A 23,398-nucleotide genomic window follows, 5' to 3' on the forward strand; every position below is an offset into this window, starting at 1 on the left:
GATGAACCAATGCAATAACTATTTTAGGGGCTCAAATACGTGTACTAAATTACTCCAGAAAAAGCCAATTATTCTTAAAGTAGATCATATATTAAACAATGTTTGTCTGAAATGTATTATCATCTACTGGAAGTTGTTATTTTAATAGAAAAATATCCTCCTCATAATTTCTCTGACACAAATTAAATGTTGCTAGGTATAGGATCTTGATAGCTGAAGTTGCCCCTCTGAATTTGGTAGGCTGATGTACTAGTACTACAGTATTGTAAACGGTTCTCCTACAGAGAGAGAGGGGGGAGAGAGAGGTTTATCTGGACACTTGAAGGGATGCTTTGAAACGAGGCTTAGATCCCACCCAGTGCAAGAGTAGGCGGGTCAGAGGCGGAGGATAGTATACAGGCGTCATCCCACTCTCGACTCAGACCAGACGCTTCAACTTTTTATATCAATCGCGAGTGAACTGCTACAGCAAGGAAGTATCCTCAGCTGAGCTGAGATATCCACCCCGGAGACAAAAGAGTCGAACGCTTTCCCCCCTCCTTCAAGCAACGTATATTTTGTAGGGGATCTGTTTTTACAAGGCGGAACCACTATTCTTTCGATGTTGACATCGTAGTTTTCTGATTAAAAAGGCATTGGACTCTAAACTTTTGCGTTTAGAGCGTATGTAAGAAGTTCAAAAGCGGATATTCAGATATTTTACCGTTATTAACAACTGTTATGTCGCGCTACTGAAGCTGTTTAGGACATGTCCAGGTGAGTGCAAAATAAACATAAGGAAATAGCATGCTTTGATGTTTTTGATAGCTATAATTTCAGAAGACTAAGAATGAACAATATAACAGAAAATCGCACCGCCGCTCTCCCAACTTTAGACTTCACTACCCAACATAGCCCCATAGGCCGAATTACTCGTTTTTAGATCATTATACTGTCTAGTCTAAATGCATTTATTTTGTAGGCTACCATATCAAATAGGCTATTCATGTGTTTATTTAATGAAACAAAAGTGTTGTATTCGGCTCACGGCGCACGCCGGAGAAAGTTATTTTTTTGATTAAGTCCCTCCGGTGTCTGCACAACGGTTTAGCGTGGGAGAATTATGTTTTAACAGATGTCCGTCGTTCCTGATTATCTGTAGTAGCCTATTATTTCCATAATAGTAACGCTTGAAACACTAGCCTACGCATTTCCACTGGGCACACACTGGTTGGAACAACGTTATTTCCACATAATTTCAATGATATGACAGTGAACCAACGTTGAATTGACGTCTGTGCCTAGTGGGATTGGTATTGAATATAATAAAAAATACCATGTATATATATATGGGGGCTCAAATACGTATATATATATATATATATATATGCGTTTTTTTCCCACGACTGCCTGGATTTAGCCTATGTTGTGTAGCCCTGTTGGTTCCAAAGCGATGGTGTCTATAATATGCCTATAGGGCCGTTTGGGGGGGATAGGAATGAGAGAAAAGCAGGCACCTGATTGTTTTGTTTCCTTTTGTTTTCCACATTAACCTATCTTCGCTCTTCTCAGTCTATCCAGTAGTTAATGTGCTACCTCTTGAAATTGCACGACAATGGGGCTCCTGTTCTTGGGTGATTCAGTGAAGGCGAGGGGCCGAATTGTGTTTCCAATTTCAAGACAAAGTTAAAAGAGAGAGGCTACTGCTGCAACCTGTGGGTGGCGATAATGGACCAGTTGGCCGCTAGCCTATGATTTTGGATGCCGTTTTCTCGCCCGTCAGTCAAAGAGGCATTAATCCAATCAGGTCTTCTTTCAACACATGTTGGTAGAATGTGTGCCGAGTCTGCCGACACTCAAGCAACAAACTGCGTGACTCTATTGTTCGTCGGTGTGACTGCGTTTTCGTTGTCTCTCAAATATGGCATTCGATTTAACTCTGAATTTATTTGATATGAGTAAGTATTTATGATATAATAGACTACTGAAAGTATTATGAAGTATTATAGTATTATAAAGCCGACAGGTAGACTATAGGCCTAATAGAGAAAGAGTGTACGCTGCCTGCGATCCTTCATGCGCTAGAGATCCTCCATGCGTAATTTTGAACCAATTCGAGTATGCAATACATTTTTCCAAGTAACGATCAGATTAATTTCGAAAACATGACTATAACTAGATTTGTCTTGGGGATGCACAATATGCTATTCACAACTTTCATTTCAGATAGAAGAAGTTAACTTGGCTTGGAGATGGGGCTGTGACGCAGTTACTACGGCTCATAACTTCATGCCAACTGTTTCCCCCTGCTAAAAATGCTGGAATCGGCACTTCTGTCCAAACAAATAATGGATATAGGCCTACGTGGAGAGGAAGAAGTAACAGCCGAGTCAACAACTTGACTCGACCCGGCGGGATATTTAGTCATGCGCGCTCTGTTTTATTAGCCTATACATTCTATAAAGTATGACTGTTTAGACTTTGAGTCCACAAGAGCAAATCTCCAGCAAATAATGACATTGCACCGACAAAATAATAAAAACAGCCTAACTCTGATACTTGATCTATCCTACAGACGACAAAATCAGTCCAATGGCTCGACCATCCTAATTGAGAGAGGGAAATACGGAGAATTGAATCCCGGTGGCGGAGCAGCCTCTGGTGCCGAACCGACTGACAACCCCCAGTTCAGCGAAGGGGAGCAGCAGTCACGGGGAGGAATAATGATGCCGAATAGTCTGCTTGGTTTCCAGTCGAGGTCGCCGTTGTTCAGAACACTGTCCAGGTCATCCAGTGGATATTTTTCGTTCGACAGCGATTCTATTCCAAGCTCCCCGCTATTGAAAGATAAATCGACACAGACTCCGAGCCCATCTAGCCAAGTCATGACTCACGCACTGCAGCGCATGTCTCAAGCACAGGAGACCAATCGAGATTATGGTAAGGCACACCCTTGCTTGTGTCGCACAAATAAATGTTGTTACTCACTATCCAGCCCGCGCTGGGCAGCTGCATGGCATGGTGTACATGATAAATCATTGACGCGCAAATAATGATATGTGCCATGCCCCTGTGTCAATCGGAAGGTGCACTTTGTTTTGAACTCTTAACCCACACCAGTTCACGACATTGTCTGTCTATTCCAAGTATTAAGGACCATTGGTTTTGTAGTGTGTTCACTGATATGGGGGGGGGGGGGGGGGGGGGGGGATTGGGCGCTTTTACGCAAGGATGCGTCTTGGGTTATTGCATGCTATTGTTCCTTGGACGGTTTGTAATGTCTATTGTTATATTTACTTCAGTATCGTAGTCTTTACCATATCTGCAAGTGTCCAGCCAACAGAATTGCGTGACCATGAGCCAACAGTTGGATTCAACCTCAGCAGGAAGTTTCTAAAGAACAGTATCTGTCCTCTGTTTACTGAGTTGTGTCATAAGCCACCAAGGATCCACCTGGGCTCAGACAGGGTGTGTGTGTGTGCACGTCATAGCAAAACATGCGCGTGCATATCTGTGTTAAAGGCACCTGTGCGTGTGCACACAGATTTACACTCAACCTCAATAACATTCCCTGACAAAGCTAGTGGCCATAGAAGACAAGCTAAAGGAAATACACAGGGACAAACAGGCACAGTGCATAATAGATGTGATTGAGCAGCCTGATTCACTTGTGTCCTTTTATTTGCGCTCAGTGTTGCAAAGGCCACATGTAGCGAGTTTGAGTATAGGCCAGTCAAAATAGACCTCTGTCTTTTGTCAGCAGCAGACAGGGATTCCTCTTCGTTCATTCTCCTTAGGAGCCGGCTGATATAAGGGACAGATAAATCTCTATCTGTAGTGTTTCACCACATCTCTAATCCCAGAGGCTACTCTTAATGGGGTAGAGAACAACAACTGTTCTATCTCTGATCTTGGGAAGTCAGTGAACTGGCCCCAACTCAAATCCAGTTCTTTAGATAGTCTGAATAGTATGTTTGTGGAGATTAACAAATGTTCTCCAGTTTTAGTTCTACCATATGTATGTTATGGCCTGAGGGAGACAGATGCTGTGGAGAAATTACTTTCTGACTATCAGATATGAGTGATCCTAGCGCACATGTAAAACACCACAGCTGTGGTTTTATATCTTCTCGGGGCATAATGCCTTTGGTGACTTAAATGGCATTTTGATTTTGACAAATTCTTAACAAATATCCTTTATAACTCAGTCATAAGGTTGTCATAATATAACAGAATGCCACATTTCATAATACCAGTCCTACACTTATCTTAGGAAATGTTGTGGTGATGCATGATGCATGTCATGAATTGTCTCTGTGCTGTGTTATTGTTATGTCTCTTTTATGACAGTGATATAAAAACATTATACCAGGCCACTTGCAGTAAAGTAAGTAAAGTGAAGTGGTTCCACATTAACATATGGTTCCACTGATATTACAGGGCCCCTGAGGGATGTGAGAAATATTAGACATATGTTTCATGACACCTGTGAGTCATAGAAAGAGATCAGAACACATTCATATTGACAACTTAACCACACTATAGGAACCACTTGGCATGTCTGCGAAGTGTCAAACTGGCCTTTTCTTAGTAATGCTGTAGCTTGGTCTTTGTTACTAGATTGTGTTCTAATGAGTTCTGACAGCCACTTGCTCTTTGTCCACCAGACGCGTGGCCCAACCTCCTCCACTCCTATAGACCACGGCCACCGCCAACTGCAGGGGACATGTGGCCAGAGACACTGATTGGCCAGGAGCTTCAGCGCATTGGAGATGAGTTTAACGATCACTTCATACATGGGGTGAGTAGGTACACCACACCAGCACTGAGTCTTGTAACCTACTACTGTATATACACATACAGGGTTGGAGGAGCCAAAGATAAGTGATGATGAGGATGATAATGCCCCTTATATCCTGAAGATGCAACATTTTGGGGGTGTTAGCATTTAATTAAAGGACCCTCTTCAGGGAATGGGTAGCTTCAATATCCAGGGGGTAGAAATATGCTACATAGGCACTGCAAAAAAAGGATTATATCAGGGACTTGATAATCACAGGTGTCACTGCAGCGCAGGGGAAAGTTAATCTTCCCATTAGATAGTGTCAATAATTTAAGTGTTGTCTCAGAGCTGCTGCCAAAATCATGGCAGCGCTGGTGAACAAAATGCCTCTGCTGCCATGTGTTTTTTTTCTTCTCTTGCTACTTGCACAGTACATTTCTGGAGGTTGCATCACCTTATTTACAAACCATATCAAGGACTGCACTGTATCAAATGGTGCTGATAAGGTGCTCAGCTCAACATTTGCCATTCTAAATTATTTCACGCTTCCATACTTTCTTTGTGTCCTTGACCTAGCATAGACGCATTCTGTGCTGTAATTTCTTATGTGCTGAGGGCTCTCTGTTTTTATAACATTATTTATAATAGATACAGGACAGATCCAATAGCCACATTGCAATTGTGGTGCATAGTGCAGAAGGCAAGATAAAGGCAAATCTGTGCAACTGCTATTGCAACATTGTACAGTAGCTTGTATGTGAGTATGGTGATTAATCAGTCAGCTGTTTATCTACAGTATAATGTCATGTCTTTGTACCTTAAACAAGTTGGTGATTCATATTACCCTGGGTTATCAGTTTCCTGGTTTATTGTGTAACTCGTACACTTGAACACTAATACTCAAGGCTTGTTGTGTTCATTTTTGGAGAAAATATTTTGTTTACACTATGGAGAGTTTTCTCCCATGTTCCATTCTTGTCACTCTCCATCTGAGCAGACTTTAATTGGCTGAAATGAAATACGTTTTTCTTGCCAGCTCATAACACCAGGATTTTCTTGTCGTGGACATTGTGTATCTTTGCATCTGAAGAATGTTATGATGTGTTTTCCTCATCACCATCCCCAAGAGTCACTGCTTGGTACCCATAAAGGCGGACAGTTTGTCTGTATAACCAAAAAGATTAACTGAAGACACATTTCTTTCAAATGAGTGTGTGAGGATTTGCCGTGAGGTAAATGTTGTGTTACTAAAGGCCTCTGAGGAGACGTCTGAGGAGAAATAAATATTTATACACCTTTCAACAAATGAGGCTGTGATTCAGACTTAACACACATTGTAGAACAGAACAGGGCTTGTTTGTGTGTGTGTGGTACTGTATTGGCTAGAGGCTAGTATTGGCTAGTATGTATTTTGAGAACAATGAGCCCAATAAAAAGCAGAACATGTTGTGTTCAATGTTCCGTGTTTTGGTCTCAGGTGTTTGGTTGACATCAGAGTGAGGGATTCTGCAAGACTGTCTCTGTCTAGAATCTAGAGTTGTCTCATATGTGACCGACCGCCTTGATTCGGTCTTATGTAGCAAAATTTGAAATTGTGTTTTTTACTTTGGATAAAAGCAGAGACACAGAGCTACAAATACACTGCATTTGAGGAACAATGGGAACGTAATTCTGCTTTGAAAGTTGATGAACTTGAAACCTCACTTTTAAGAAAATGGTGTTTGAATATTTTGTTATCTACTGGAGAGCTCTTCTTTGTCTACACCCATTCAGCATCATTCACACCCTTTAAGCTTTAGCCCCCACCCAAACTCTGACCATTTTACTCACCCTCGCAGAACTGGTTAGGCTGTTCTCATGTTATGGTTGTTCTCAAGCGTTGGTGACTGTAACTGTGCTGCTGTCAACAAATGAATTACACTTTTTGCAGACGTTTACTGACACCGGCAATATTCAATGGGTTTTTAGCGTTCGGTAATTCATCATCGTTATTCTGTGCTCTGGCACACTCAGACAAGAGTGTAGAATGGCCAGACTGAATTTATGAACGCATCCGACATGGCTACTAGCATAGTGGAGTCTTTTGTTAAGACAGATAGCTAGCTAACTAAACAATGAACCATAATCCCAACTCATGATGTTACTACCCTGCATGAATCTGCAGGTAACTAAGTAACCAGGTTCAATGTTAGCTAGCTAACATTAGGTTATAACTAGCCAATAAAATTATTCTGAGGTATGAATAATAAGATCATACACGTAACGTTAGCTAGCTAGCTAACAGTACACTTTAACTTGAAATGAAAATACTTTGTCAAAATTAGAAATGTGTAATATCTGAAAATGTACCTCGCTAGACTATCTTAACTGTGGTCTGAAATCGGAGTAGATAGCCAGAGTGAATTTACCAGATAACATTAACATCTATCAACAGTTCTTGCAATGACATTCTATTGAAATGTATACTTGCATAGTGGAGTATTTTGTTAAGACATGTAGCTAGCTAGCTTGCTAAACAATGAACCATAATCCCAACTCATGACGTTACTAAACGACATGAATCTGCAGGTAGCTAACCAACCAGGTTCAATGTTAGCTAACAGTACACTTTAACTTGAAATGAAAAATCTTTATGTCAAAACTAGAAATGTGTTATATCTGAAAATGTAGCTAGCTAGACTATCTTACCCGTAGACAAATCAAATCAAATGCTATTTGTCACATACACATGGTTAGCAGATGTTAATGCGAGTGTAGCGAAATGCTTGTGCTTCTAGTTCCGACAATGCAGTAATAACCAAAAAGTAATCTAACTAACAATTCCAAAACTACTGTCTTACACTGTGTATAAGGGGATAAAGAATATGTACATAAGGATATATGAATGAGTGATGGTACAGAGCAGCATAGGCAGGATACAGTAGATGGTATCGAGTACAGTATATACATGAGGTGAGTATGTAAACAAAGTGGCATAGTTAAAGTGGCTAGTGATACATGTATTACATAAGGATGCAGTCGTTGATATAGAGTACAGTATATACGTATGCATATGAGATGAATAATGTAGGGTAAGTAACATTATATAAGGTAGCATTGTTTAAAGTGGCTAGTGATATATTTACATCATTTCCCATCAATTCCCATTGTTAAAGTGGCTGGAGTTGAGTCAGTGTCAGTGTGTTGGCAGCAGCCACTCAATGTTAGTGGTGGCTGTTTAACAGTCTGATGGCCTTGAGATAGAAGCTGTTTTTCAGTCTCTCGGTCCCAGCTTTGATGCACCTGTACTGACCTCGCCTTCTGGATGATAGCGGGGTGAACACGCAGTGGCTCGGGTGGTTGATGTCCTTGATGATCTTTATGGCCTTCCTGTAACATCGGGTGGTGTAGGTGTCCTGGAGGGCAGGTAGTTTGCCCCCGGTGATGCGTTGTGCAGACCTCACTACCCTCTGGAGAGCCTTACGGTTGTGGGCGGAGCAGTTGCCGTACCAGGCGGTGATACAGCCCGCCAGGATGCTCTCGATTGTGCATCTGTAGAAGTTTGTGAGTGCTTTTGGTGACAAACCAAATTTCTTCAGCCTCCTGAGGTTGAAGAGGCGCTGCTGCGCCTTCTTCACGATGCTGTCTGTGTGAGTGGACCAATTCAGTTTGTCTGTGATGTGTATGCCGAGGAACTTAAAACTTGCTACCCTCTCCACTACTGTTCCATCGATGTGGGTAGGGGGGTGTTCCCTCTGCTGTTTCCTGAAGTCCACAATCATCTCCTTAGTTTTGTTGACGTTGAGTGTTATGTTATTTTCCTTACACCACACTCCGAGGGCCCTCACCTCCTCCCTGTAGGCCGTCTCGTCGTTGTTGGTAATCAAGCCTACCACTGTTGTGTCGTCCGCAAACTTGATGATTGAGTTGGAGGCGTGCGTGGCCACGCAGTTGTGGGTGAACAGGGAGTACAGGAGAGGGCTCAGAACGCACTCTTGTGGGGCCCCAGTGTTGAGGATCAGCGGGGTGGAGATGTTGTTGCCTACCCTCACCACCTGGGGGCGGCCCGTCAGGAAGTCCAGTACCCAGTTGCACAGGGCGGGGTCGAGACCCAGGGTCTCGAGCTTGATGCCGAGCTTGGAGGGTACTATGGTGTTGAATGCCGAGCTGTAGTCGATGAACAGCATTCTCACATAGGTATTCCTCTTGTCCAGATGGGTTAGGGCAGTGTGCAGTGTGGTTGAGATTGCATCGTCTGTGGACCTATTTGGGCGGTAAGCAAATTGGAGTGGGTCTAGGGTGTCGGGTAGGGTGGAGGTGATATGGTCCTTGACTAGTCTCTCAAAGCACTTCATGATGACGGAAGTGAGTGCTACGGGGCGGTAGTCGTTTGGCTCAGTTAACTTAGCTTTCTTGGGAACAGGAACAATGGTGGCCCTCTTGAAGCATGTTGGAACAGCAGACGGGTATAGGGATTGATTGAATATGTCCGTAAACACACCGGCCAGCTGGTCTGCGCATGCTCTGAGGGCGCGGCTGGGGATGCCGTCTGGGCCTGCAGCCTTGCGAGGGTTAACACGTTTAAATGTCTTACTCACCTCGGCTGCAGTGAAGGAGAGTCCGCATGTTTTCGTTGCAGGCCGTGTCAGTGGCACTGTATTGTCCTCAAAGCGGGCAAAAAAGTAATTTAGTCTGCCTGGGAGCAGGACATCCTGGTCCGTGACTGGGCTGGATTTCTTCTTGTAGTCCGTGATTGACTGTAGACCCTGCCACATGCCTCTTGTGTCTGAGCCGTTGAATTGAGATTCTACTTTGTCTCTGTACTGACGCTTAGCTTGTTTGATAGCCTTGCGGAGGGAATAGCTGCACTGTTTGTATTCGGTCATGTTACCAGTCACCTTGCCCTGATTAAAAGCAGTGGTTCGCGCTTTCAGTTTCACGCGAATGCTGCCATCAATCCACAGTTTCTGGTTAGGGAACGTTTTAATCGTTGCTATGGGAACGGCATCTTCAACGCACGTTCTAATGAACTCGCACACCGAATCAGCGTATTCGTCAATATTGTTATCTGACGCAATACGAAACATGTCCCAGTCCACGTGATGGAAGCAGTCTTGGAGTGTGGAGTCAGCTTGGTCGGACCAGCGTTGGACAGACCTCAGCGTGGGAGCCTCTTGTTTTAGTTTCTGTCTGTAGGCAGGGATCAACAAAATGGAGTCGTGGTCAGCTTTTCCGAAAGGAGGGCGGGGCAGGGCCTTATATGCGTCGCGGAAGTTAGAGTAAGAATGATCCAAGGTTTTTCCACCCCTGGTGGCAGAAGGATTTGAGTTCCTGTATGTTTCTTTCATCACACCATGTCTCGTTAGCCATAAAGCATACGCCCCCGCCCCTCTTCTTACCAGAAAGATGTTTGTTTCTGTCGGCGCGATGCGTGGAGAAACCCGCTGGCTGCACCGCCCCCGATAGCGTCTCTCCAGTGAGCCATGTTTCCGTGAAGCAAAGAACGTTACAGTCTCTGATGTCCCTCTGGAATGCTACCCTTGCTCGGATTTCATCAACCTTGTTGTCAAGAGACTGGACATTGGCGAGAAGGATGCTAGGGAGTGGTGCACGATGTGCCCGTCTCCGGAGTCTGACCAGAAGACCGCCTCGTTTCCCTCTTTTTCGGAGTCGTTTTTTTGGGTCGCTGCATGGGATCCATTCCGTTGTCCTGGGTGAAAGGCAGAACACAGGATCCGCGTCGCGAAAAACATATTCTTGGTCGTACTGATGGTGAGTTGACGCTGATCTTATATTCAGTAGTTCTTCTCGACTGTATGTAATGAAACCTAAGATGACCTGGGGTACTAATGTAAGAAATAACACGTAAAAAAACAAAACACTGCATAGTTTCCTAGGAACGCGAAGCGAGGCGGCCATCTCTGTCGGCGCCGGAAGTGGCGGATGTCACGGATGCCATGGTTGCCCTTAGTTTGCAGATGTAATCCGAAGACAGGTCTTTTCTCCATCTCCTTAGCTATCATACTCGAATTCCGCTAATGCAGTTTTACTACGCAATATATTTTTTTAAATGCAGCATTAGACAGGATTACCTAGACATACTGACCAGCTCAAATATACAGAAGCGTGCTATATGGCAGACCAATCCAAATTCATCTCTCGGCATGTCCAGCCCACTCATTATCTCAGCCAATCATGGTTGCTGGCTTTTTCTGTGACTAAACCAACTAAGCTCGTAATTTAACAATGTCTTACATATTTACAGATGGCATACAAGTTTGATATTAAGGCACTTGAAAGTTCACATGTTCGAGAAGGTATTTATGCCCAAAAAACGCATTTTTGATTAAAAACATTTTTTTTACGTTCAAATGGCTCTCCTGTGAAGTAGTGACCCGCGACAGGCCTAGTTTCCTGAAACGGGTGACATATGTCTCCTATCTGTCTCAAATGTCTATTAAATAACTATACTGCCTTCGGAAAGTATTCAAACCCCTTGACTTTTTCCACATTTTGTTAGGTTACAGCCTTATTCTAAAATTGATGAGGGAAAAAAACTATTGAATCAATCTACACACAATACCGCATAAAGACAAAGCAAAAACAGGTTTTTAGAAATTGTAGCAAATTTAGGAAAAATCTAAAACTGAAATATCACATTTACATACAGTGGGGCAAAAAAGTATTTAGTCAGCCACCATTTGTGCACGTTCTCCCACTTAAAAAGATGAGAGAGGCCTGTAATTTTCATCATAGGTACACTTCAACTATGACAGAAAAAATGAGGGAAAAAAATCCAGAAAATCACATTGTAGGATTTTTAATTAATTTATTTGCAAATTATGGTGGAAAATAAGTATTTGGTCAATAACAAAAGTTTATCTCAAAACTGTTATATACCCTTTGTATATACCCAATGATAGAGGTCAAACGTTTTCTGTAAGTCTTCACAAGGTTTTCACACACTGTTGCTGGTATTTTGGCCAATTCCTCCATGCAGATCTCCTCTAGAGCAGTGTTGTTTTGGGGCTGTTGCTGGGCAACACAGACTTTTAACTCCCTCCAAAGATTTTCTATGGGGTTGAGATCTGGAGACTGGCTAGGCCACAGAGCATGATGTTTCCACCCCCATGCTTCACAGTAGGTATGGTGTTCTTTGGATGCAACTCAGCATTCTTTGTCCTCCAAACACGACGAGTTGAGTTTTTACCAAAAAGTTCTAATTTGGTTTCATCTGACCATATGACATTCTCCCAATCTTCTTCTGGATTATCCAAATGCTCTCTAGCAAACTTCAGACTGGCCTGGACATGTACTGGCTTAAGCAGGGGGACACGTCTGGCACTGCAGGATTTGAGTCCCTGGCGGCGTAGTGTGTTACTGATGGTAAGCTTTGTTACTTTGGTCCCAGCTCTCTGCAGGTCATTCACTAGGTCCCCCCGTGTGGTTCTGGGATTTTTGCTCACCGTTCTTGTGATCATTGTGAGACTTGCGTGGAGCCCCAGATCGAGGGAGATTATCATTGGTCTTGTATGTCTTCCATTTCCTAATAATTGCTCCCACAGTTGATTTCTTCAAACCAAGCTGCTTACCTATTGCAGATTCAGTCTTCCCAGCCTGGTGCAGGTCTACAATTTTGTTTCTGGTGTCTTTTGACAGCTCTTTGGTCTTGGCCATAGTGGAGTTTGGAGTGTGACTGTTTGAGGTTGTGGACAGATATTTTATACTGATATCAAGTTCAAACCGTTGCCATTAATACAGGTAACAAGTGGAGGACAGAGCAGCCTCTTAAAGAAGAAGTTACAGGTCTGTGAGATCCAGAAATCTTGCTTGCTTGTAGGTGACCAAATACTTATTTTCCACCACAATTTGCAAATAAATTAATTAAAAATCCTACAATGTGATTTTCAGGATTTTTTTTCTCATTTTGTCTGTCATAGTTGAAGTGTGCCTATGATGAAAATTACAGGCCTCTCTCATCTTTTTAAGTGGGAGAACTTGCACAATTGGTGGCTGACTAAATACTTTTTTGCCCCACTGTAAGTATTCAGACCCTTTACTCAGTACTTTTTTGAAGCACCTTTGGCATCGATTTCAGCCTCGAGTCTTCTTGGGTATGACTCGACAAGCTTGGCACACCTTTATTTGGGGAGTTTTCTCCCATTGTTCTCTGCAGATCCTCTCAAGCTCTGTCAGGTTGGATGGGGAGCATTGCTGCACAACTATTTTAAGGTCTTCATAGATCTTCGATCGGGTTCAGGTCTGGGCTCTGGCTGGGCCACTCGTGGACATTCAAAGACTTGTCCCGAAGCCACTCCTGCATTGCCTTGGCTGTGTGCTTAGGGTTGTTGTCCTGTTGGAAGGTGAATCTTCGCCCCAGTCTGAGGTCCTGAGCGCTCTGGAGTAGGTTGTCATAAAGATCTCTCTGTACTTTGCTCCATTCATCTTTTCCTCCACCCTGACTAGTCTCCCAGTACCTGCCTCTGAAAAACATCCCCACAGCATGATGCTGCCACCACCATGTTTCTCCGTAGGGATGGTGCCAGTTATATCTTTGTTTCCTCAGACCGGAGAATCTTGTTTCCCATGGTCTGAGAGTCTTTAGGTGCCTTTTGGCCACTCGACCATTAAGGCCTGAATGGTGGAGTGCTGCAGAGATGGTTGTCCTTCTGGAAGGTTCTCCCATGTCCATAGAGGAACTCTAGAGCTCTGTCAGAGTGACCATTGAGTTCTTGGCCACCTCCCTGACCAAGGCCCTTCTCCCCTGATTGCTCAGTTTGGCCGGGTGGCCAGCTCTAGAAAGAGTCTTAGTGGTTCCAAACTTCTTCAATTTAAGATTGATGGAGGCCACTGCGTTCTTGGTGACCTTCAATGCTGCAGAATCTTTTTGGTACCCTTCCCCAGATCTGTGCCTTGACACAATCCTGTCACGGAGCTCTACGGACAATTCATTCGACCTCATGGCTTGGTTTTTTGCTCTGACATGCACTGTCAACTGTGGGACCTCATATAGACGGGTGTGTGCCTTTCCAAATCATGTCCAATCAATTGAATTTACCACAGGTGGACTCTAATCAAGTTGTATAAACATTTCAAGGATGATCAATGGAAACAGGATGCACCTGACCTCAATTTAGGGTCTGAATACTTATGTAAATAAGCTTGGCACTAAAAACCTGTTTTCTAAAAACCTGTTTTCACTTTGTTGTTATGGGGTATTGTGTGTAGATTGCTGAGGATTTGTATTTATTTAATCCATTTTGGAATACGGCTGTAACGTAACAAAATATGGAAAAGTCAAGGGGTCTGAATATTTTCCAAAGGCACCCTATATACAGGTTGTGTGTTACTGACAAATTCAGGTGTTTCATCTGGCTTTATGTATACGTTTTCAACTGCCAATAACTGTCATAATGCTTGTATCTGGATCAGAGGTAGTTTCTCCTGGCTAGTAAGTTATTTCCTTGTAAACAAAGCGTTTGTGTGTTTTCAGGTGTCACCTAAGGTGAATTTAAAAAACTCCTGTCATTTGTCAGACTTCCCAGTTCTCACTTCGGATTGTCTCTATGGCCTCTGGCCACCCACGCAACTGACCAGTGACCTACATTATTCTCGGGATGACCTGATTTTGTTTTGCTATTACACACACACACACACAGACACACACACACCCCTCCTTCTCTGCCTAATAGCCATTATGGAAAATACTCTGGCTGTCTGAGTGCGCAATCAAGATCAAGTTTTCGGGTTAGAGAGCTCAGAGGAGGAAGGGTCAGGTTATAGTGACTGGGCAGATGGTTAGTGAGTGAGTGGTTGTGCTGCAGCATGGCAGGGCTACGTGACTGCTCAGCTTCATTATTCCTACCCTGTGGTTAAGGCTCTCAGAGAGCCCACTGTGGTCTCTAATTATCCACAGGTCCGCCTTTACAGGCCTCATTCAGCCAGCGCCATGGAGACCCACTCAGTCCAGCCCCGGCCTGGCCCTCCGGACCTGCTCTTTGACCGGCTCTTTCTCCCAGTGTGAGTTTGAACCCAGGGCTCTAGCGGTTGTCATGCTTTGTGAGAGGCACTGGAAAGAACTTTTAAGTGGAGTTGGTCCACTGTTAAGTCTTTGGGTGTGTTGTGGGTTTGGGTGTCTCCATACTCTCTTCATCTGGTTCTGGTGTTGCTTGCGTGTGTGTTTAGTGGTGGCAATGCTGTGAAGTTAACTTTGCATGTGAAGGTGCTCTGTCCTGTGGACTGAAAAAGGAGGCTTTTAATTCAGGGCACTCCTCTGATACTCTGAGCGTTTAACTGAACCTTCCCAGACTGGCAGATGTGCAGGGTTTTCATTTTTGGGACTATTCCATTGGTTCCATTGCACCAGGCCTGCTCAATAAAGTACAGCTAAAGTATTTGAAAGAAATCCAAGTACTATTTGAGCCCAGGTCTGGTGAGACGTCTCTCCAGTGGTAGATATGGCAGATAGTAGCGTGAAGCAAAAAGGACAAGCACCCTGCTAATGCAAAGCAGGTGTCTGGCCACAGAAACATGTTGTATTCTAAGAGAACTAATGTCTGCATTTTGCCACTCAAATTATCTGAGCAATTTACATGGCAGCTGACTTCTTTGTTGAGTTTCTATTCTGTTTTTAAATGGGTTTTTTTTTTTTTAAGTGATTTCCCTCAGAAAGTGGTGACACCCCATCTTATATGTGATGCAAGGTTATTTTGGCTTAGGACCTGCAGTCTTTCTCTTATAGAAAGAGGGAGAGAGAAGTTTGTCTGTTTGGAAACTATTTTAAGCAGCTGTGTAATACCTTGTTTTGATCAAATAAAAGCACAAGCTGAGTAGCATTGAGTGTTTCAGTGACAACGTTGTTTTTCCTCAGGCAGACATCTGTGAACGTATTAGCGAGTCACTTTAATTTCATGTTGTCTCTTCCAAATTCTGTCTGCTCTCCCAATTTGGTCGAATTGTTTTTCAGTGTTCTTCTGGTCTTGTAAGTAATGGCTTCTTTGTTTTGCTTGCATGTGGTGCTGCACTCTGCGTTCTCTCACCCCAGATCAATTATCAGAGGGAGAGATTAGTCAGTCTGTGTGTGATGCCGGCATGCCACAACACATTTTGGGCACAGAAACAACTGAATACTCAGACCCTGATCCATCATACTTGAGACATGGTTTAAGTGTTAATGGTTTGCAACATTGTACCAATTTGCTGGTTATCGGTGTAAAACGTTCAGTGTGTGTATTTAGTGAATTTGGGTATTAACATTATTCTTAAAGGGAAATAGAAATTGATCTAACTTTTAAGGGGGAAAAAACATGAATCTTAAAGGGAAAGATAAATGTTTTAAAGGAAACTAACAAGTACAATACACACTAACTCCGTTTAAGCTATGTGTGATATAGCTGAAAGTCTTTGAAAGTAATATTGGAATATGTTTTCTACTGTACGCTCCCCCCAGCTAATAACATACTATTAAAGGGATCATTCACCTGTTGATTTGCCTTATGCCTCCCTCTCATGTTGCATGCATCGGGGTGTGAAGTGGCATGTGATTACATACTGTGTGTACTGTACTATATAATGCCATGCAAAATGCAACATGTAGTCATGATACTATAATATACACCAGAGAGGTTTTACCCTCAGCCTCAATGGCCAAATCTCAGGATACAAGTCTGTGTTTACACTGTTGAAACCACTGCCTGGAATGGCAGCATGTGTTTCATTTGTAGAGCTTACAGCAAGTATAGAAGTCATTCCTCTTTCCATTTCATTCTTTAAAATCTCTTTACCATAGGAACATACAGTATTTGTTTCACACATTGTTAAATAGTCCTAAACTTCGAATGAGGATATGTTCTAATCAAACAACCTTTCAACAGCTTGTTTTAAGTTTTTGTTAAGTCTTTCGGAACCATAATTTACATCTAGCCAAACCTTCGATCTGTCAATTCTCTAATGAACTCATCATGTTTGGCCTGAAGGAGAATGGGGTCTTACAAGGTTGCCAGTCCTGCTCTAAGTCTATCTCACAGAGGAGTTAATGCACCTCAATTTAAGTTCACTTCCTCATCACCTGTTTCCTCAGACACTATTCACAGTCACTCCAGGTTTCTGTGGTTCTTGGCACAACTCATTTAGTGTAAAACCAAGCATTGATATTCCTCTTGCATTTGTTCCTAAAATCCTTTTGTTGAGAGCAGAATACCTGAGGCACAGGGCTGGTTTACAATGTCTGCATGGTATGGTTACCTGCCAAGCTGCTCTGAATCCACACACCTGCAGTGATTCACTAATGGAGCAATGCCCAAGTCATACTTCAGCACAGTTCCTGTAAGAAACAGTTGTTTTTTTTCACCTCGAGGGACTAAGGGAAAAGTATAACTCAGACTTGGTGTTTTCTCTTCATTTTATACTTGTAAAATGAATCACGCTTCCTCCGTCCCCTCTGCCAAAGGGCCACAGGGGAAATGCTCAGCGCTTATCGCAAAAGCCCTGCCAAACTAGTGGCCTCAGGCCAAAGTGCTGGCCTGGCCAAGACAGCCACCTGTTTTCACCTCCACTATGCCAAGTCTGCAGAGGTAATTGTCTGTGAGGGGAGTAGTCCATCCATCCCTCATTATTAGGATACCATGACCTGGCCATGTCCAAGTGCACCACTGAAGACCAAATAGAATGTCTCAATCTCTTCCCTAATCTCTCCATTCACCTCACAGTAAAAATGTCCCTATTTGTGTTTAGTTCATGAAGTGCTGTTTCCATTGGAGCTGAAGTAGCTGCCCTAATAGAATGGCCTTTATGACACTGCTGCTGCATTGTATTGCTCATTAAGAGATATCACTCATGTCGTAAACCTGGTATGTTAGGGTTCTCTTCAGCCCAAGGCTGTAGGACTAGTGTGGTCGTTTGCAGGGCCTCTGACCAACATAGCAGTGTTGACACAAAGATCAGAAGAGCAGAACATTAACCCTCAATTGAGAGGGTAAATACAGTTAAAGTGGTTGCTCATTTAAATAAAATCACATTTTATTTGTCACATGCTTGGTAAACAACAGGTGTAGACTAACAGTGGAATACTTACTTATGGGCCCTTCACAACAATGCTGAGAGAAAAATATACAAATAATTGAAAGATAATAATATGAGGAATAAATGCACAATGAGTAATGATAACTTGGCTATAGACATGGGGTAACAGTACCGAGTCGATGTGCAGGGGTACGAGTTAATTGAGGTAGATATGTACATATAGATAGGGGTAAAGTGACTAGGCAACAGGATAGATAATAAGCAGTGGCAGTAGCATACGCGATGAGTCAAAAGAGTTAGTGCTAAAAGGGTCAATGCAGAAAGTCTGTGTAGCTATTTGGTTAATTAGCAGTTTTATGGCATGGGGGTTGAAGCTGTTCAGGGTCCTGTTGGTTCCACACTTTAATGCTTAATTGTGCTTCTTTAATTCAATGCTGTGTACACATCATTACCAAACTAATTCGTATACAAACACTTCATGGTACTGTATCACAGGAGCACAAACACATCATGGTACTGTATCACAGGAGCACAAACACATCATGGTACTGTATCACAGGAGCACAAACACATCATGGTACTGTATCACAGGAGCACAAACACATCATGGTACTGTATCACAGGAGCACAAACACATCATGGTACTGTATCACAGGAGCACAAACACATGTAAGAACAGTATATGTATTTGTCTGGGCCTCTTGTCTGAGTGTGAAGTGAACCCACTGGTCCTAACACCTGGAGAGGGACCAAGGGTTTGGATTGAATTGGACCAGGATGTCAGGAACAAGTTGTGTTGGCCTGATTCCTGTGTTTGTAGGGCTGCATGTGTGTGATGACGAGAATTTACCCCTTATGAAAGGACTGGCACACTGACCACAGTTGAATTCAGCCATGTCCATAGCCATTATTGTCAGCAAACCTCTGGTGTCTGCGTTCCACACACAGCACGGGTCATTATGGTTGTCAGGTGAATGGCACTATTACGCTATGTGTTATGGCAATATGTTGAATGCTTTATCCTGTATGTTTGTGTATATGTTTAGTGGTTATGTATACAGGGGTATGTGTATGTAACAGGGCTCTTTTCGCTGTGTCCTCCACAGCGCCCTGCTGGCAGAAACGGTCAAGTTGCCCAGGCAAACCTGCAGGAGATGCACCAAGAGCCCGCCTTCCTACTGTGGATGGGGCTCCTGATTGGACGACTATTACAGATCATCTTGCAGAGAAGATGATGGGTAGACAGAAGCCTCAATCCCATTCCTGCAGCACCCAGCAGTCACATACTGTAGCACCTGGGAGAATTCTGTCAAAAGACCCTGTACATATGTGATTATATAAAATGCTACATTTTCAGAATGGATCCTCCTGCATATGTGGACCTATACAAATGTGTCTTGATAGTTTTTAACCTTGAATTGGCTCAAGATTCCCTGATCCAGGATAAGTTGGAATAGGGAATTTGTACAGCTTTGGAGAATACTTTCTTTGGGAATTCTACAACAACTGGAATTTTGCAGGAAACTGCTCAGATTTGGAAAGCTGAGCCTAATCAAACCACCAAAGATGGAGTGTCCTGTTGCAGAGCACTCACAGGGATAATGCCATGTGGATAATGCTTTGTGGAGGTTACATGTGCCTTGTACAGTTTCTCGCTTTTTTACTAAGCTGTTTTATTTTTCTTGCAGCTATTTCTTTTTCACCTCTGTATTTCATTTGTTTGTGAGTTTGCCCATGGTCAGATGTGTCGAGTCTGCGCGGTGCCTGTTCCTCCGGGTTCTCATGGCTTCTCACGGTTTCCTTTCCTCATCCAAACATCATCTGCAATTCTAATTTGATGCAACCAGTTCCACGGCCGCTTCCATTGACCCAGACATTTAAATCTTAATATTAAATAGGAAATTATTTGTAAGCACCATTTTTTAAATGTATTTTCTTTCCAAACATATTCAGTACAATAGCAAGGATGTTAGTAGTAATTGTAAGAACAACAACAGCTAAAAACATTGATAGCAAATACAATGCCTAAAATAATCATATTTAATTAAATTAAAGTACATGAATTAGGGCAAATAATGTAAGTTCTTGAAACAACTTATTTTACTGTTGTCTCACTTGTTTAACCCTGCCCCTTTTCAGATGTCAAACATAATTGCTGTTATCATTTAGCATTTAGCTTGGACAGGCTGTTGTCGGGGCTTTCATAGCCCAGCTGACACTCATGTTGGCCCGGCCAAGTCCTTCACAGCGCTGCCAGGTCATTAAATGCTCATAGAAGCTTTGCTGGAAGAGAACCAAACTCTGAGCACCAGGGGAGCAGGGCTTTGTCAATGGAGAGCCATGAGCTAACATTAGCCAGAGGAACAGGCAGAGAGAGCCAATGGGTTCAATACAGGTTTTAATGGATGGGATGACTTGCAGTGGTTGAGAACTGAGATCGATAGACAGGGATAAAAACCACCCAACAACCTGGAAGGATCTATATCCAAATTCTTGAAAATGTGTTGTATTTCTGATCTGTGGTAGTATGAATGGGTTTTTTAAGGCCCAGTGCAGTCAAAATCCTGTTTTTCCTGTGTTTTGATGAAACTATCCCTTTAAAAGTGTGAAAGAATTTGAGGCAGTATAAGTTAATATATACCAATAACAAAGAGTTCCAACCTCTTTGCCAATAACAGTTAGTTTTCAGATTACATACTCAGACCACTCCAACAGTCCTAACAAAATTATTGCTAGAGAAATAGTTTTTGCTAAAAGGCTATTTTTGTTTCCTTTTTACAGTTTTAATGGAAAACTATTACAGTAAGGCACTTGCTTAATTGTTACCCAGAAATTATTTGATATTGAGATAAAAACAGATGCATTGGGCCTTTAAGGAAAAACAAAAATTGAAGTAGGATTACTTTGAATGTTACATGTTACCACATTGTGCACCATGGGTTGGTTGGAAATGTTATGTGTCCTCTTGTGTGAGCCAAAGATGGATTACACTGTAATTTTGCTGGTTAGATCTTATTGTATAGTACAGTATAGGCGTGGTTCAGTCCAACTGCCTTGGCCACCCTTTTGATTCCATTGCCTCATATTTGTCAGTCTGACAGTATTTGATTTGAAAATTCATTTCACACCCACAGTTCAATAAATGTTATCCATGGAATTAAATGTTAACGGTATAAAATGTGCTGATAAAAGCCTATCTTTAACATAACATAGCACTTACAGCTCATTAGAGGTTTTAATCGCCAAACATCTGCCTTTTAGAATTTTTTATTTAAAAAAAACAAAAAAAATTTGCCAATCATGTAGACAAAATGTAAGGTATTAGTTGATGAAATTATCTGCAAACCCAATTTTTATTGAGAAGCGTATCATTCCGTCATGTTCTTCTTTGTACCAAAATTGTACTGCTCGGCCATGTATTTTATATATTGTATTGTCTTTTCTTTTTTGGTGTTGTCAAATGAAACCAAAGACCTCATTTCAAAGTTGTGTATCTCAGAAGGGTGTAGTCGAGTCTAGTGGCTTTCCAAGAGAACAACTGAAAGCTGAATTTTCACCTTCTGAAACTGATATGGAAACTTCTCAGACAGTCAGCCAATGGTTCCATGTACTCTAGATATCAATCCATTGAGTGACAGCATAGTCCATACTGTCCATACTTCTTAATGGGTAGAGACCAGACCATAGATAGAAATAGCATTTTTCCCAGACACATACAATAACTTAATTTTGATCCGCAACATTCCCAAGTTGTCCTTAGCAAGAGCCATGAATTTCAACCAGTGTCATCTTGGTGGAGGAAGTGCAGGTGTGTCCCTCTTGCACTATGATTACTGTCCCAGAATTCTGTCTGTTCAGGACCCTTTTTGCACTGAGCGCAGACTGACATAAACTGATTTATCTGACTCACAGGACCCAGTACATTTGTAGCAAAATGTAAATTTCTTTCAGTTTTTTTTTGCACTGAAATGTTTTAAGGTTGTGATTTAAATTGTGCATAATGCTGTGCCTGTATAAAGCTTTTTTTCATCTTTTTAAAAATGTGTTTCTGGAATCTTCTTTCATTGTTGATTAAACCACATTCTTTTTAATGATAAGTTAGTAAGCCCCTGTCATTGTTCTATAACTAGAACCACTCATAATGCAGTCATAATGGAAATAATCACAGGCAGTTCATAGAAAGTTTGACCAAAGAAAAATGTGTGGCGAAATATCTTTAGTGCAAACTTTCATTAACATGTCTTTATTTATGTAAGTGTCATACAGTAAGTACATTCTCAAAAATGACTTTTTGGGTTCAAGTGAAAATTGAAAAGACCATTTGTGTATCTGTGCAAAAGAGGACTCTCTTCCTCTGTGTGGCCGCCACGCTTATCTCTGATCATCTGCAGGACATGGAAAGTACGGTACCTTCCCTAGCTTGGCAAAAACAGCCTGAGATAATTATACATCCCGTATTCAGCCAGTCAGTGGCTGCTACACTAAGCCCCATGTGACTGTGCACAGTCCAGGGTGAATTCCAGTATTCATATAGAGAAAACCTTTTATCCACTTAGTGGCAAGGTAAACTATTGAGAGGACAGTACGGTGGGTAGGTATTTATTCAGCCTGAGGTGTAAACATTCGGTTGAAACTTGCGTAAGAATTGTAAGATGAGTCAAATGAATCAAGAACGATCTGAACTCCTCTCTATCACACACACACACTTGAGCATGTGTCTGAATTCGAGCATGATGACCCCACAATATATTTCAGCTAAGTATTATTAATGTTCAGCTGCTTGGTGAGAGTTTACATTAACTTGAGTTTCACAGCCTAATAGCAGACAGCCATTGTCTTTATCCAAAACAGACGAGCTGACTATTTGAGCTTTGTAGAGATCCAAACTGAGCCCTGAATCCCACCCTCTTCACCACTGACTCAGTGGAATACCCAAAGTGGTGGACTACTACTTGAAGGATCCCTAAAAGACCCAACTATATCAGCCCTATGATAAATCAAACAAGTGCATAGCGCACTTATATACAATACTATTTTATTTCTTATTCAGTTCTTCACTTGCTGGATTCAGTGGTATACACAGGACATAGCACTGTGTAATCTCTAGGAAGAGCAAATTAATTAGTATCCATTATCTGTTCAGGTCATCCCACAACACTTTCAGTGTTTCTCTTGTGACAGGGATACTGGCTCAATGGCATATTCCCTTAATTTCACCTCAGGCGGAAGAACTCATAGCACATGGGATTTTTATCTAATACAGAATGAGAATGTCTACAGGATTAGAAATTCAAATGCTAATTGACTGAATTTGAGATTACTAGAAACAATGCCATTTGTAGTGTATTGGTATAGCACAGTGGTGCTATTTCACAGTCATATGCTTTTAGAGATGGCTGATTTTCAATGACAGCCTCTACAGCTTGAAATGCACAGTGAAAATCTTTCTGTATCTAATCAGAATCTGTTTTTACCTCTCTGCGCTAAAGCCAAGAGGCAACGTGTTTAGGATACTGTGGTCAGAGACCCCAGTCAAATCTCTTCCTCTGTTGAGTGCTTTGAAATACTTCATGTGAGACTCATGTTGAACTTAACTTTAGTGTCTTCCCTTTATGCCCCCCCCTTTTGAAAATGTAA

The 23,398-nt window shown here is 42.2% G+C and overlaps 1 protein-coding gene across 2 annotated transcripts; it reads left to right on the plus strand.

Moving 5' to 3' along the window:
- Window positions 1–393: 393 nt before the first annotated feature.
- On the plus strand, window positions 394–21,802 carry LOC110502579 (bcl-2-like protein 11). Of its 2 annotated transcripts, none has more exons than XM_036960171.2 (4): window positions 394–756; window positions 2,555–2,919; window positions 4,647–4,780; window positions 18,868–21,802. In XM_036960171.2, the coding sequence occupies exons 1-4, from the start codon at window positions 749–751 to the stop codon at window positions 18,994–18,996; spliced, it is 636 nt and encodes a 211-aa protein (XP_036816066.1). In that variant the 5' UTR covers window positions 394–748; the 3' UTR covers window positions 18,997–21,802. The 2 variants fall into 2 exon arrangements, with proteins under 2 accessions (XP_036816066.1, XP_090073189.1); XM_090217063.1 differs by lacking the exon at window positions 394–756 and adding an exon at window positions 1,761–1,937.
- Window positions 21,803–23,398: the final 1,596 nt, after the last annotated feature.

Source organism: Oncorhynchus mykiss, chromosome 23 (assembly GCF_057628025.1).
Source record: "Oncorhynchus mykiss isolate SJ-2025 chromosome 23, ASM5762802v1, whole genome shotgun sequence".
In the NCBI taxonomy this organism is placed as follows: domain Eukaryota; kingdom Metazoa; phylum Chordata; class Actinopteri; order Salmoniformes; family Salmonidae; genus Oncorhynchus; species Oncorhynchus mykiss.

What these genes read in the sequence shown, in the direction of transcription:
- LOC110502579 (XM_036960171.2), top strand. An exon ending in GGAGACCAATCGAGATTATG is followed by an intron (nt 2,920 to 4,646) that starts GTAAGGCACACC and finishes TTTGTCCACCAG; the next exon opens with ACGCGTGGCCCAACCTCCTC. An exon ending in ACGATCACTTCATACATGGG is followed by an intron (nt 4,781 to 18,867) that starts GTGAGTAGGTAC and finishes TGTCCTCCACAG; the next exon opens with CGCCCTGCTGGCAGAAACGG.